The 16,751-nt window shown below is 40.9% G+C and overlaps 1 protein-coding gene across 1 annotated transcript in view; it reads left to right on the forward strand.

Annotated features, from left to right (window-relative positions):
• Window positions 1-16,751, forward strand: part of myo3b (myosin IIIB) — a gene marked incomplete at its 3' end in the record, with an annotated part of 49,188 nt that overhangs the window by 13,528 nt on the left and 18,909 nt on the right. The window contains 16 exon segments of the mRNA XM_080038468.1: window positions 1,382-1,466; window positions 1,580-1,696; window positions 2,431-2,535; window positions 2,684-2,767; window positions 2,894-3,096; window positions 3,178-3,276; window positions 3,361-3,475; window positions 3,574-3,700; window positions 4,269-4,479; window positions 5,281-5,428; window positions 6,619-6,772; window positions 6,963-7,051; window positions 7,731-7,860; window positions 14,742-14,821; window positions 15,510-15,530; window positions 16,661-16,738. Of these exon segments, the coding sequence (XP_079894594.1) occupies window positions 1,382-1,466; window positions 1,580-1,696; window positions 2,431-2,535; window positions 2,684-2,767; window positions 2,894-3,096; window positions 3,178-3,276; window positions 3,361-3,475; window positions 3,574-3,700; window positions 4,269-4,479; window positions 5,281-5,428; window positions 6,619-6,772; window positions 6,963-7,051; window positions 7,731-7,860; window positions 14,742-14,821; window positions 15,510-15,530; window positions 16,661-16,738 (1,846 nt within the window).

A 16,751-nucleotide genomic window follows, 5' to 3' on the forward strand; every position in this document is an offset into this window, starting at 1 on the left:
CCGTCAGATTTCCTGTCTGATGGTGTTGACATGGTTTTTCTGTTGATGTTAGGTGATAGTAAGAACTACTTGTGGAAAATAAAATTATAAAAAAAATTCAAATAACTTCTTCAGAAATTGTAAGGCGGTGTTGACATATCATGGTTGTGACACAGGACTTTCAAGATTCGGAATGTAAAATATTCTAAAACTACAACACAGCCTGTCTGACTCTAATGTACTCTGCAGAGGTAGAATTTGACAAGAGGTCCTTCAAAGTGACAGCTGCCCCTTAGTTTGCCTGATTTTATTACATTGTAATGAACTGTCTGACAGTGTAAAGTGGTCCCACCACTTAGAAACCATATAAAACATGAATGTGTTGAAGAAAAACTGTTTTTATTGATATGAGAAATTATTTAGTGTTGCTTTTGATGAAAAAAGCTATTTTTAATCATTAAAGTACTTTTTTAATAGGTTTTATTGCATGATATGAAAGATTCAAACCTTCTCTGAGGACACACTGTTTTGGACGTTGTGAGAAGATAATAATAAAGTGTCATATATTTGACATAATAATGATCAAATTTAATTTAAGGGGATAATTTTGCTCCAGACATTCTATTCTTAATCCCTAATAACATCTACAATTTTAAATATCTTTAGTTTTAAACATAACAGCAGTTACATATGCAAGACGGCCTTTTGTCCCAGTTCTCATGAATCACTGATATATAATATAGGTAATGGCTCAAAGTAAACTACAATGCAATGACACCTAGTGCAACTTTATGGCTCATTTATCTATTTTTGATAGTGATTGGACAACAATGGAGTTATAAGACTATACTGTACATGATGAGGAGAAGGCTATTTCAGCTTTTGTAGGTCGGATCAATTCAGTGTTTGCTTCAGTGTTTTCATTAGATTTGATGATGATTAGGCAAGTATAGAATATATCTTTCCTTATCCTGTAGATTTCATAAACATGTCTGTTTGTCCACTGGGCATTGGGAGCCTACTGTGGAAATGTACACATGTACAGCAATAGACAAAGAAATCAGTAGGAACTCACAGCCACAGCTCTTTCGTGCTCTCTTTCACATAATCACTGCTGGTGTCCCCTGAGGTTTTTACCACAGTCCCCTGGAGGCGGCTGGCTCAGTGTTGACCTCTGCCCGCTGGGGCTCATTGGAAGGAGTGATAGGTCAAAACACAGATGAAGTGCAATCAGAGCCTGTGATAATGGGGAATGTGTCCCCTGAGAGAGCTTTAAGGGGCTTCACACAAACCAATGGATGTGACTGGGTCTTACATCAAGCCTGGTGACACTACTGTTTCTCATTTGGTGGTCGCTTTATGGTTTCCTGAAGCATTATCATGTCATGGGCTTTTCTTACAGGCATGAGCGGATCAATACTCGTAAAACCCTCATAATAGAGAGCTGTCCCTACGATGATCTGGTAAACCTGGAGTTCTTAGATGAGGTAAGATTTAATGTGTTTATCTCATCACACATTGATCGGTCCGAGGTTACAATCTTTGTTGATGCCGTGTGTGTGTGTGTGTGTGTGTGTGTGTTCTTTTTCTTCTTCTGCAGGAGATGATAATTGCCCATCTCCAGAAGAGGTATGACGAGCTGCAGGTTTACACTTATGTTGGCGACATCCTCATTGCTCTCAATCCTTTCCAGAATCTCAGCATCTACTCTCCCCGGGTTGGTTGGTTACGCGTTTTAAATGATCAATGGTCGCTCATCAAGCATATACGATATTGTAGGGTGTCATTTTTTGCTTTGTATACATTTTTAAAGTCAGTTAATAATTAATTGATTATTTTGAATACTATAAACAGTTGAAGACCTTGTTAAATATAAACTGTATGAATGGCATAAATGTCATTCATTCATATGTCAAAAATGCAATTTTAGGCAGAAACAGTTTACCATTATTTTTTTGCCCCCCACGCTAGCTACATGGCTCTAGGGCTAGCAATGTCTACCAATACTGACATATCTCAGTGACTAATGAATAGGATTATCATGACATTTTGTACATACTGTACATCCATGCTCCCGAGTTTGAATTCTACCGACACTGGTGATCAAGTAACTTCCTCTCTAGTACAACTATAAGGTATATGTTTTTTTATTGAAATATCTCAAGAACAGTTTGATGGATTGTCCTGAGATTTAGTACAATCATTCATGATTGCCTCAGGAAGTGTAATCCCTCATCCAGCACCATAACCAGGTCACAATTGTAGCCTTTCCAATACATTGTTATATGACTACATACCTGCCAAATTAATGTACTAACATGCTAGTATTTAAAAAAAACAAAAAAACATGGGAAATTTTAATAAATTCAGTTGTTTTCATTTCTTCTTTTGTTCTTTAAAAGGGAGAATATGTATAATATGTGCCTCGTCTGTGCATGTGCCTTCTTTTAGTTCTCTAAGCTGTACCACGGAGTGAAGCGGAGTGACAACCCTCCACACATCTTTGCTACTGCAGATGCAGCCTACCAAGGCATGATGACGTTCTGCAAAGACCAGGTATTCTACAAAGAATTAATTTGATCTGTGGAATCATCCAATCATTTAAAAAATGTGCTTAATGTTTTACATGATGAAATTATGAAAATTGCAACAAAATAGTTTGTTTAAGGTCATATTCACTATGTTTGTTTCCTTTCTGATTAAGTGCATCATAATAAGCGGGGAGAGCGGCGCGGGGAAAACGGAGAGCGCTCATTTGATTGTACAACATCTAACCTTCTTGGGAAAGGTACAGCAGCGGGCGGCCTGGTCATCCACACACCTTAGATATGCCCATGCCAAACAATGCACTAGGTATTTTTTTAAATTCTGCCATAAAGTATGTTATTAAAAAAAATCATGTTGGTGCACTCAGGCAAACAATCGGACACTGCGTGAGAAGATCTTGCAGGTGAACCCCCTCGTGGAGGCCTTTGGAAACGCCTGCACAGCTATCAACGACAACTCCAGCCGCTTTGGCAAATACCTGGAGATGAAGTTCACGCCCACCGGAGCGGTCATTGGGGCCAAGATATCCGAGTACCTGCTGGAGAAGTCCAGGGTCATCAAACAGGCCATGTATGTGCTGCAAAGGCTCTCCGTCAGATTGGTAGTTCCCTTTGTCACCATTCTGACCACTGCTCTTTCTTTTCTTTTCAGGGGGGAGAAAAACTTCCACATATTTTATTACATATACGCCGGGCTATACCACCAAGACAAGCTGAAGACTTACAGGCTAACAAACAGGACACCTCCCAGGTTAGCAGCACAGCGGTTTGAATACTTCTGCTAATCTCTCCCATTCCCATCATGGAAAATGATAGTCTGAATGTGCATCTGCAGGTATATTGACAGTCAGCACTGTAAAGTCATGCAAGACATTGTCTCCAGCAAACTGTACAAGGAGCAGTTTGATGCCATTCAGGAGTGCTTCAGGAATATCGGCTTTACTGAAGAGGTATACTTTGATAGTAGTATACAGTATAATAGTATACCTAATAGTAGAGTATTTGGTCAGCGCTATGATATATCTATGTTCTCTTCTCTATTTTTTAGGAGGTCAACTCTGTGTTCTGTATTCTCTCAGCCATTTTGAACACGGGCAACATTGAATTTGCTGCCATCACATCGCAACACCAGACTGATAAGAGTGAAGTGCCCAATGCAGAGGCCTTAGAGAATGGTGAGAGACAATGCATTAGGCAATGTGGGTTGTAACACTAAGCACAACTCTTAGAAAAAGACTCCCTGAAGGATTTAGTTTGTGGTTTAGATAAGATTTATAAAAATAAAAAAGGAAGTTATTTTATGTTCAAAGACTCCTTGTGTGAGAATGTAGGGACTGCTCCCTGTAGTAGAATGCCCTTCCTTTTTTTTGTGTAAATTCTTTTCTGGTTGGATAGATTTGAAAAAGTCTATAGTTCTGCTTTAAAAAGTGAAACCATTTAGATAAACCTGCCTAAAGGTCTCTGTCAGTAGTTATTCTATGACACATGTTGTTTCACTACAGCAACATTATATCAGGTGTAATTTAAGCCTCTATGGACTCATAATGTGCATCATATGAAATAAACAATAAATGTGACATTTTTTGGTGATCCAGAAAAACTGGGGAAAAGTAGTTGAAAGTAGTATGTACACAAAAGAGCCGAACCCTTTTTCAGTATACATAACTAATGTAAAGAAGCTAAGGCATACACACTAATTGACTTCAATCAAACTGATAAACTCTTCTCTTCTTCTCCTGTCAGCTGCTGCTCTTCTCAGCATCGGGCCTGAGGAGCTCCAGGAGGCGCTGACCTCCCAATGCGTTGTGACCAGGGGCGAGACCATCATCCGCAACAACACTGTGGACAAAGCGGCAGACGTGCGGGATGCCATGTCCAAGGCCTTGTACGGACGCCTGTTCAGCTGGATTGTCAACCGCATCAACACCCTGCTGCAGCCCGACAGCAATATCTGGTGAGTGTGAGCGCTGCTGACGAGCATCTGTGTGGTGGACACTTGACTGTTACTCCCTCTTCTTCCATTATCTCAAAGCTATACACGCTGAGTTTCTGCAAAGCTCTGATGACCTTTATGGAAGTCTGTAGAGGTAGATGCAAACACGCAGAGGAGAATATCAATGGGAAAGCACAAGACAAGTAGAGTACAAAAAAAAGAAGAAATGTAATAAATTTTTGATACAGGGTTGCGTGCAGAGAAAATAATGTTCAGATGATTAAACAGACTTCAGAGAGACTGCAAAGAGGCCGTTCATTGATCCGAAAGAATTCCTTCATAAATATGAGCGTGGACTGTCAAGGAGTCGTACGAATGCCAGGGTTCCTGTCTGCAGTCCAGTCATCTTTGCCACTTCTTTATTGCCATTAATAACCCGGGAGCACAGGCTTAAGGTGACCTCTACATACTGTGGGTAATGGCTGATCATGGAAAGTAGCTGCTCCTAGCACTGACTATAAAATGCAGGGAGTTAAGTCTTCACGCTGTGCTGTAAAATAGTGTATTGTTTGTGCACATATTGAAAATGACTGAAGGGTTAAATCAATAGAGACCAAAATAAAACCATTTAAAAAGCTCTGACTTTTTTTCTAAAGCTGGTGTTTGTGATTTCTCATCAGCCTACTTCGAGACCAGACTCTGTAATTGGGTTGAACTTGGATTATCATTAAAGTTTTATCAATTAATACGGCTGCTGGGGATTTGCTTGTTGCCGCTACATAAAAGAATAACTTTGTTTGTCCCCTTTTCCTCCTTTTGAAGTGCCGCAGAGAGCGGCATGAATGTGGGAATCCTGGACATCTTTGGATTTGAAAACTTCAAGAAGAACTCGTTTGAACAATTGTGCATCAACATCGCAAATGAGCAGATCCAGTTTTACTTCAACCAGCACATATTTGCCCTTGAACAGGTGAGTTTTGACACACAGATAGAGGTCAGTGATAATGCATCTGCAATGTGCTTGGAAGGGATTGCGTCTACAAAACGACACACTCATAGAATGTGTTAAGCAAAGCAAATTAATCTGAAAACACAATTATGGAAATCAGTCATTTTGAAATAGCGTGTGTGTTTTCATATCCATCAGGGCGGAGATGCTCTCAACGGTTTGCTTTTAGCCGGGCTGTGATGTGTGAAGGCTTGTTTATACTGTTGTGCACCACCACATGATTCTCTAAATTGATTTAATGAAGTTGTTTACCCTGCAGTGCTAGAAGTCTTTATTTTCCTTGATGGAAATGAATAGACATATATTAAGAACTGTTTTGCCTTTTAGTCGGCGGTAACTTTGCAACATTCCTTCTAAAAGGAAACAAAGTACAGCAATGTTTTTATTTATTCATATGTCACGCTTTATTACAAGTATACTCTATATGCTCTTTTGAATGCATACAGCCACTTATGTGCAAAGGAATACACTAAATAAACAACACACAAGATCAGTTATTGCGGCAAGATCATTTAAACGGATAGTAGCCTACTCCTCGCTTTTCCAGCACTCTCAAGAAACCAGAACAATTATCTGAATCTATATTCAGCTTTTTACACATTGATAACTGTTAAGTGCTGGGACCTGTTTGTCTTCTGCAAACAGCGCTCAGTGGAGGAGATATTTTGTATTTGGTGAAGATGTCTTCAGTCTCACTGTACACAGACACTGATTATTCCGAGTTAATGACATGAGGACAGTTTAGATCCATTGGTTCCACTTTATTAGGGAAATATATATTTAACAAAAACTTTTTGATCTGGAAATTAAGTAGATGCAATAATATGGTATGACTCTGGGTTATTTGCAAAGTGGAAATAAATTATGAATAAGTAAGTGGCTCTATTTGTTAGTTCAGAGCTGCTCTGTTTTTATGCATTCAGAAAAAGACTCTATTATGCTGTAAACTTCTGCCATAGACACACACAGCTAACTGCAGCTGTTTGGTTTTGTTGATTAGAAACTCTCTACCTCCCCCCCCCCCACACACACACACACACACACACACACACACACACACACGCACAAATCATATTTAACCCAGATTGTTTAATTGGGTTATTTAGAGAAATCATTAACTAGATTATGCTGCATTCAATGGTTCTAATTAGCTGGAATACCAGAGTGAGGGGGTGGATGCCAGCCTGGTGGAGTACGAGGACAACCGGCCGATCCTGGACATGTTCCTGCAGAAGCCCATGGGTCTACTGTCCCTGATGGACGAGGAGAGCCGCTTCCCTCAGGCCACTGACCAGACCTTAGTGGGTAAGACTGGAGCTACACAACATGCTCACACATCAAACAAACACAAATACTGAAATATTGATAAAAGAGGTCAGGAGGGTCGCTCTTTGAATGTAGATTCTGCTGCTCTCAACACACAGTTTATATACTTTCTAACTTTCTCTGCTTTAAGCAACATTTTTTACTCCTTTCTCATTTGTCTTTCCCACAGATAAATTTGAGGACAATTTGCGCTGCAAGTACTTCTGGATACCGAAACGTGTGGAGCTCTGTTTTGGGATTCAGCATTATGCAGGAAAGGTAACAAAAAAATGCCACTTGTGGTAGGTGAAATAAAGTGAAATTATACATGCTGTACTGTGTATGTCTTTCTATAAAGTTCAGTGCTCAATATTTAGATAAACAGAATCAAGGTGGAGCATGGGATTTCTTAAGATCCACAATACATATTCAGGTCAATTAGCAGTTAAAGAAATCGAGGGTTAAGGCATATCATGTTCAAATTGGATTTAAGTTTTGCATATTCAAAATTAGGCTGGGCTATAATATAACTGTTAATGTGTTTTACACAAAATTAACTTGTTTAAATGAATGAATACTGTTGTTGCATGGAATAAAAAACTTAAGAAAATGAGTCATGTTATAAAATTGCATGTCTGTAGCAAATGTTCGGCTGACTTGTCATTGTAGACAAACCAAAGGTGCTACTTATAGCAATATTATATATATGAACAATACCCTGACCCTGAAACTGAAGCTGGAATTCAGCCAGCATTCAGTTTATTTGTTAACCATGTGATCATCCTATTGTGATATGTTAAAATGTCCTCTGTGGAGAAAGGGAGGCATTTTCTTTTACGTTTCATGACATCATTTTAGCCAAATTCTCCAGGCTCACAACAAGATGTATTCACAAAATCAACTTGTCTCCTTGAAATATGAAATAACATTTAGTCCCTTCCTGTGTCCCACTCCACAGGTAATGTACAACGTGAATGGATTTCTGGAGAAGAACCGAGACACTCTCCCTGCAGACATCGTTGTGGTTCTGAGGACATCGGAAAACAAACTTTTGCAGCAGCTGTTCTCCAGCCCTTTGACTAAAACAGGTATGCTGTGATGTAGGCCTCAATTAAAAAAACATATCCGCTACTAACGGCTACAGTAGTATTCCACCGCGGCTAACCACAATAGAAATGGAAATGGAAGAAACTTTTCTCTGAGGCTAACTATTGTTAACAATGCCGCGTTCTGACTGTATTAGCCTGTGAATTGTGCTGGTGTCTACTGCTTCCATAAGTGTTCAGGTAAGTGGGGTTTCTTAAAGACGCGCGGCTCCCAGGCATCTCCTGGTCCCCCCTTCGTTTCAAGCCTCTGTGTGCCGCGCTCGGGTAAATCTGCAGTCTCCATTATCTCTTGAGAGGCTCAACTCTCTTGCACGGCGCTCTGTTTTTATTTTCACTAAGCTGTCCCTCTTGGTTTCTCCACTGCTGAATGCTATCTACAGATTGTGGGTGCAGTGGGATATTTTTTTATGATAAGGTTCCTAAATACCCGGGGGATGAAGAAACAGTATTTAGAGAACACAAAAGCAACTCTCCCCACCTCTTTTCTGTTGGTTAAATGAAGGTGGAGAAATGTGCTCGTCATTAGCCGCGGCTGAGGCCTCCTTGGTCACTTGACTTAGCCGGAATGCTAATAGATGTGTTCAATTTATCAGATTTCCACTTCCTACATTATTTCAGCTAAGCCACATTATGAGATTCACTTCCTTTTTAAGGGACCTGTAAATGCCTGCTTTCAGTCCCGGTGGCATTAAAAAAAGAAAAAGAAAAGGGGCTTCAATTCACAAAAGGCAACTTAGCCAAGGACTCCGGAAGAAATGTGTGCGTTGTGTCTATAAACTTCAATTGCAGGTTGTGCACAAGGGAGCCTTCAGCCACGTCCTTTCTGCAATTAACAGCTTCACAGGAGTACACTCAATAAAAACAAATTCAGTCAACACTTCTTTTTAGTGCACAAAGGCGCTGAATAGATGCTCAGATGGGCTGTAATGTTTACTGCAGGTGACATAATGTCAGTGAGGTCTAAAAGCCTCTTTATTTCCCTTCTTGTTCCGTTGCACAATCGTCTATCTTACCATCCAGACTGGAGTTAATGTGACCATGTGTGGCAGAAATCAATGTGTGACCGTTTGAGCGTTTTTATCCTAAAAAAAAAAAGCTACCACCAAAGCTCATACTAATATCATAGATTCTTCTGCATGTTTGTTTTAAAGGCAGCATGACTGCAATGTGCTCACAGCCAACTCTCTGTATATTCTTTGTTGGAGTCGGAGGTCCAATTTTCTTCTTGCAGTTTGTGATCATCTCTTTAGATAAAAAGATATGAAACACTCTGCTCCGGCTTATCATTCTGGAAAGATGGAGCGCCGTTTAAAGGGAGATACAGTATAGCATAAGGAAATTATAAATCTATTCTTCAGGGTAAAATTTTGTGGGGGGATTTAATTTGCATTTTACTTCACATTATAAATTCACTGTTATCTGTGAAATTACCATTATCTTGGGGGATCTGATGGAAATCTGTTTTACACCAGGGTGGTTTCAAACTCTGGGTTGTCCCATCACAGTGTCACCACTAGGGGACACCCTTCATAAACCTGCACCCGTACACTGGGATTGGGAGTAAAATAATGGATCTGGGATGTCCTACTACACACGTGCATGCAGTAAATGTTAAAATGTCTGTGGGTACACATATCTCACTGCAGTGACACAGGAAGAATGCCTCTAAACCAGATGATTTTCCTTTTTAAAGCAGACACACAGTCCACATTTATGTATAATTCAGTCGACTAGCTTTGCATTTCACATGCCAGATTGAGAATGTGATGATCTGAGTATTGATGCAGTTTATGTTTGGAGAATGGTAGGAAACTGGGAGGGCCCCAGAAAGCTAAAAAGCTCCCGGGCGGTGAATAGCGAGGCCATCCTTGAGCCCTGCAGAGTGTAGGTCCTTCATGCTTGGACATGTGGTGGTGTTTTGTCAGAGGAAATGGGATTTATTTGCATGGACAAATTCATCAGAGCCGGGGCCTTTCCTAGATCGGGGTGATCACAGTGTTTGAATTGGCTGGGCTCTGTAGGACCTGCCAAGGCCTGGGCAGCCTGTGGTCACAGTATGGGTCTGTGTGTGTGTGTGTGTGTGTGTGTGTGTGTGTGTGTGTGTGTGTGTGTGTGTGTGTGTGTGTGTGTGTGTGTGTGTGTGTGTGTGTGTGTGTGTGTGTGTGTGTGTGTGTGTGTGTGTGTGTGTGTGTGTGTGTGTGTGTGTGTGTGTGTGTGTGTGTGTGTGTGTGTGTGTGTGTGTGTGTGTGTGTGCGCGCGCATGCACAGCACCTCAAAGACAGCCAGTCCTTTGTCAGAGCACAATGAAAATGGTGGATGTGCAGAGAGATGTGGGTCTTATTTACAGTCAGTTAAGTTTATAAGTTCACACTCAGTACTTCTCATTATGAGGAAAAGGAACATGCAAAACGCATTTTGAATTATGAGAACGCAGACCAGTTGAGCATTTGAAATGTTCATTTTATTCAACTTTAGCAGTGGCAAAATGTAAGGCTGCATGTATGTATGTAGCATTGTATGTTGGCAATTCAAACTTTAGTAAGAATATGGCTTTCTGTGGTGACTTCTTTAAACACCTTAGCAACTAGCAAACATTTTAGTTTTCAGGCTGAAAAATCCTCCCAGAGATTGTATGTGTTTAGGGTGTTCTTTTGTTTTGAAATAAAACCCTAAAGCCATAAAAAGGCAGTCAGCCCCTCGACGTTATTCTATTTCATAGAGGAGAATTTTGTGAATTGGTAAATGGATGTTGGTTTATTGTGTATTTATTTGCACAAGTTACTTTCAGGTTACTGTACTTCACTACATTTCAGAGGTAAACCTTGTCCTACTACATTTATCCGTCACTTAACAGTATTACTACTTACCATACTTTACAGTTTGAAAATGTGCGCACTGCCCAACTGAAAATAAAGTAGCTCTGGTTTGCCATGATCTGCAACCCCAATAATTTACTAAGTAATGCATCAGTTATAATAATGAATTAACATAATGCATTTTAACACTGCCATTTCCTGCTTTACATTTCCGTAAGTTGAAGAATATTCTTATGTTGTGATATTGGATTCGAGTACTTTCTTAACCATGTTACTTTATTTAAATCCAAATCAGGGTTTGATGTTACTGTAATGCTTGTAATGGTATTCTATAATACAAACTCAATAACCCCTCCCCCCCCCTTCCCAGCGTCCACATTCTCAAGTCTCACATTACTTGTGAGTGACAAGATTTTCATGAATTTTTCTGTCTTGTTCATATATTTTTACAATTGTAAAAACTGGGGCGATTTAACGAAACAAGCTCCATACCACAATATTCCCCTGTGATATATCAGGGCTGATAAGTACATCTTCACATGAAGCCGCAGCAGCCTTTGCATCTCCCTCCGTCTCTCTGCCTTCATGTTAGGAGATCCTCCTGTGTAGAAATGACAGGCTTCTCCCAGCCATATGACACGTTTGGCTCTTTGTTCTCTCCCAGCAGAAGCCCTTTTCATCCCAGAGGGCAAACACCACTGTCTTTTTCGCTAGACTTCCACTCACTCTCCCTACCCAAAAGAGACACTCACCCAAGTATCACTTTTGTTCAATTTCTCTCCTAATCGCCGTATAGGAGAAGGGGTTTGAGTCAGCAGTGGGATTTTTTTATTTGGAAGGCCCCAGCAGCACATCAATAGTGAGGAGCCAGCTCTCCTTAAGTCACATGGTACGACATCCTTTTGATAAATGCAACACTATGTTGTGTCACTAAAAGCCAATTACACCATGCTTTTTTTATGATTGATCTGCTCTGACAGTAGTGGATGGCATTTAAATCAACAGCCCCCGGAGCCATCTCTAGGCATAAACGGTTGTGGTTATGGCGGGTGTGGGGAGGGTGGCGCGCGGGGTTACGGGTGCTTTAATCTCATTTGCTTGGTTGCTGAGTTGACTTTCTAGATCGCATGTTTTCAAAAAGAGAGCGGGAGAGAGCGGACGGAGATATCCAGCAAGCCTCTGCTCACTCAGCTCTGCAGAAAAAGGGCTGCTCTCTCTCCCTCACAACTTTGATTGTCCCCCGTGTCGACAGCTCGATCCCCGGCTTCTGAAGTACAAGGGGCACACTGGCACTCATAAAAGCGTGCAGGGAGGTGTCATATTGAACGCGGGATTGCTTTTTAATCCAGAGCACATTGACTATTCTTGTCAATAGAACCCCAATACAACTGCCAGCTTGAGATTTTTTTTCTCTCTCTCCTGCAGGATTCTTGCTGGGCTTAATTTTCAAAGTGAACGCACAGATGCCAAGGAAGGCTTTTTCTCTTTCTGCCCCCCCTCCACCCCATCCCCCCCCCCCCCCCCCACACACACACATACCCCACCCCTCTCCCCCACACACTCTGCTCTGCCTGACTGTGTTTGTCCTGGAAGTCAATGCCAAGAGCAACATGCGTGAAGCAGAAGCGATCAGTGGGAAGCTCCTCCACCAGCCTGTTTCTCAAGACTGAATGACCTGATGGGAAAGTTCCCCTTCACCTGCTTTCCTCTTTTTTCTTTAAATTATTAAGCTTTGTATATTTATAAATCTTCTTATCTCTTATTTCACTGTCATCATGCATCTGTTAGAGAGCAGCGTCAAAAGTGACAACTGCCTCTGGCTGTAACTAAAACATACGTGGCCCTTTTCTTTAACCAAATCTACTGTCAAAGAACAAATCTTCCTTTTCCTTGCTTCTTGCTCGTCTCTGTGGTTTGAATAATTATAAAGCACATCATTAGACAAGTTCCCCCACTGTATCTAAATGAGACTAGTCTCCTTTCAGGGCTGGACATCACAGGTGTTCCCCTTGGTTTTCATGTCTCAGGAGGGTTAACAATCTTTGAGGATACTGACTATTCACCCGTAGCTCTAATCATCTAGTCAGTAGAGGATACGAAAAGCCGGCAGAAGAATGAATTAATACGACCCGCCAAGGAATACATGGAAGAAAAGCAACTAGCAAGTGTCCATTTGCAAGGCTTAGGTACAACTGTCATAGTTTCTCTCATCGCGGCGCAGCCCCTTCATCTCCCCTTGATGGTGTCATGGAAGTGAGAGGCGTGAAAGCACCAGTGACACTCGGCGAGCTCGTTCCACTCGCAGCCGCTAATTCATCATGACAAATGTGCTCAGATGATCTGGCCCAGCAGCACTAATGGGGAGAGGGGAGAGCGCACTTCATTTGCACAAGACCCACTCCAATTAATCCATCCAGCTTTACTCTGGGCTAATTGGAGCGGGGCCCTCCCTGCCTGTGTGCTGCTAATGTACCCCGACACAGTTTAGCAGCTCCTGTTTCTCAAAGATCATACTTCTTTCTTTTTTTTTCTTCTTCTTTTTTTTGTGTTTGTTTTTTTTGTGCAGATTGCGCCAAAGGGGAGTTTGAGTTTGTACAAATCTGTCCCTGTGATCCTAAACACAAGGCCCCCGTTTGCAAACATGTGCTCATAATGAGCAATTAACTGCTCGTATTTCCACGTTATCATATTTTACACTATTCCTTTCTTCTATTTTTAGGTTTTGGATTCAGAACCCGGGGGATAATTTCTTATTAACACATATAAAAGTGCACTTTTTTTGTGACAGAATATCTATTTAGTTTATTTACCAAAGTGCAGATATTTATTAATGGAAGAATAAAAAAGTAGATAAATAAGATTAAGAAAAATAACACATAAAGCAGCAGCATCACCACTAGCTTAAAAGACTGTTTGATTCCTTTTGAAGTGCTCTCACATTATATGTCTTGGCATGTTTTGACTACAGAAGTGTGTGTGTCTGTGTCTGTGTGTGTGTGTGCATGCGTGTGTTTGTCCCCGGAGACACCACATTTCTTCAGCTCACTTTAAAACCTTTGGCACAAGTAGGACATTCTTTGTCTAAAGTTAGAAGTGGTCTGGCTCTTAATGAATCCGCCATTAATCGATTTTGATCTCTCCAGTGTTTGATTGACACTTTTAATGCACACTTGATAGCGCAGAGTCCTCTGAGAGAGACAGACACTGATCCAGTGTTTAAGTTTTCTGGCTCCTTGTCAAACCACATCCTCAAGAACTGACGTGCTTCTTGAAATCATATGTAGCCGGCTACATATTTGCATTTCTCAAAGTTGGTCTGTGTGCGGTACGAAAATCTAGAACAATTGTTGGCCTGTCACTTCAGCTTTATTTAAAAAAAAACTTACAAAGGTTTTCCTCCTTGCCATACACGGGCTGCTCTGGTAAGGCTGCCTCCTGTGTCTGCAGACGTATTTTTCTAAAGGTGTGTGTGGCACATCTGTGCAGCTATTGTTTATTCATGGGGTAAACCCTTTGAAATGTGTTAAGATACTTCCCACTCATTATAAAAATCCTGCCACCCATGGATTAGGACTTTGATGTCACCAATCCTGCTTCAAAGGCTTCTTTCACTGCTATTAATCACAGTTTAGCCTCTGAAGATATAGCCAGAGAAAACATTTGGACATCTTGTGCAGAAAACTTTGAAATGTTCAGACTGTCTTGCATATGCTATGTTCATATCCTCTCCGCTGTGTGTGGGGCTGTTGGACTGCTGTGCACGCAGCTGCACTCCTGAGTCTGTGGGATTCAGCTTGGATTCCGGCTCCTTTCTGAGCTGTCTTTTATGCTGTGCGTAAACACTACCGTTAACCGAGCGCTGTATCCTCTCACTTTTTTGTCTTCAACGTTGACAAAAGAATCCCCCCCCCCTCTCAATGTGTTTACCATGCCTCTGTGTTTGATAGTTTGCCCTAAATTATCATTTTTTTCCCCTTTTATTTCACACACCTGTTCAAACATTCTATAAGCTACTTATGGCTATGTCTATGGTTTGGTTTTGAACAGGAAACCTGGCTACGTCTAGAGCACGGATCACGGCAGCCTCCAGATCTCTGCCACCGCAGCTCAACTCAGGACGCAGCAAGGTGAGACTATGGGCTTCTTGTAGCACAAATCATCACACCTAAGCCTGAGAGCATGATGTTTTTTGCTTTTAGTAGTTGCTCAGAGGCATTGCACCATAAGAAACCCAGTAAAAACTTGTGCCGTGAAGCATAGCCATATTAATTGACTACCCTGTTATGTTTGCTGTCTTGCTTGTGGTGATGCAGCCTCGCCATCTGGTATTCGGTGTCTACGGCATAAAAGTAGTCTTTCAGACTTGCTGTTGTTAAGTTGTTAATGGGCAATAAGGTATTGTAAAAAAAACATGTAAGGCCCTCACAACATCAGTTCAAATAACTGCATCAGCATACCTCAGCAAGAGGCCATGATAATTTAGCAACACTGAAAATGTTTGCGTAAATATCGTGTTTATGCATGTACTGATGTTGATTTGAACACCACAACACTCTTATCCAAACATGTTTCCTAATAGCAGGAGCTTTCTAACTTTCTCTCTTCTGGACTCCAACGGTTTCATTTCACTGTCTTACTTTATTTAAGGGGGAAGTATTTAGTCAACTCATAATGTCTATAAGACGAATATAAAAGATACAAACTGAAGTCTTCAAGTTATGGTTTGGAATGGGAAACTCCTTCTTTACTTCCTGTCTGTCGACTTCTCCCTTTCTTTATTTCCATGTCATTCGCCGTTACGTGCCGCACTCAAAGTCTCCCAAATACCTATTGAAGGTAAGATTTCTGTTAGACATAATGCCAGTTTCTAAATCTGAATATCTTAATCAGACACAGTTCCAAATGGGAAATAGTCTTTGAAAAAACATAATTCACTGGATAAATCATTGTAATCCAAATTGAAAAGTTTTAACTATGTTTACTAACTCTGAATTGAGCGCAGCTTCGTTTTTATGACATCAATCACAGTCTGGCTTTGGAAAAAGTAAAAAAATTAAATTCTCTCTCTAACACAGCGACAGAATTCAGTGGTATTAATGTAAACGTGATGTGATCTTTTTAGATTCAAGAAATACTTCATGTGGGAATGAGTAACTGTGGAAAAACAACTGTCCTACTTTGTCGAACTTGAACTAAGCGCCTATTCAGTTATTCTTGAACAAGAAACGGCTTCGTGATAACAACTCGATGTGATTGATGTAATATGTATGCCATCATGTTCTCAATCACAGTTGGGGGAAAGTAGAAAAAAACTGACGCTTTACAAAAAAGTTGTGCCAGGACGACCAGATTAAAGTGGCGTGACTTATGTTAAAATAGTAAGAGTGAGTCCGAGATAAGTTTGTACTTCTATTTGATCTGCCTTTTAAACGCGGCAAAGCATCTTAATTCCCGCCCCCGGAGAACATTTGACGTACCTTCCTTTCTCCGTACCAGGATGAAATAAAGTTTTAAGATATGCACTTTGCTACGTAGATTTACCATAAAATATCTATTGCATCATTAACTTTGATGAAGCCACAAACGGCGAGGGGCCATTAGAAAGCTTATATTGTGTCCTCGTTAATACTGTCTGCTGGGTGACGGCTGGTCTCATTACTCAGAACACTCTTCAGTTTTTCCCGTGCCCCACAGCAGTGCAGAGTTATTCTCTTGATTGTTAGCTTTAAGTGTTTATGGGACTGTGTTGTACAGACGGGACTGTTAGTAGAGCTGTGTATTCCCAATTGGCCCATTTAGAAGAAGAAGACCTGCTGTAATAATACCTTTATCTCTACAGAGCCCAACGAGGACATCAGGTTGAAAATAAACTGCACTCATTTGAATGTGCATTTGCTGTGGTGCTCCTGTGCTGTCCAAGCCTGTTTTATCAATGCAGTGTCTTCGTTGTGCGTGTATGCTTTCAGGTGGACACCATGGAGATGATGCGTCACCCAGAAGAAACCACCAGCATGAGGAGACAGACTGTATCTTCCTATTTCCGTGTAGGTGTAACCA

Source organism: Ammodytes marinus (genome assembly GCF_949987685.1).
Source record: "Ammodytes marinus genome assembly, chromosome: 12".
NCBI classification, from domain to species: domain Eukaryota; kingdom Metazoa; phylum Chordata; class Actinopteri; order Uranoscopiformes; family Ammodytidae; genus Ammodytes; species Ammodytes marinus.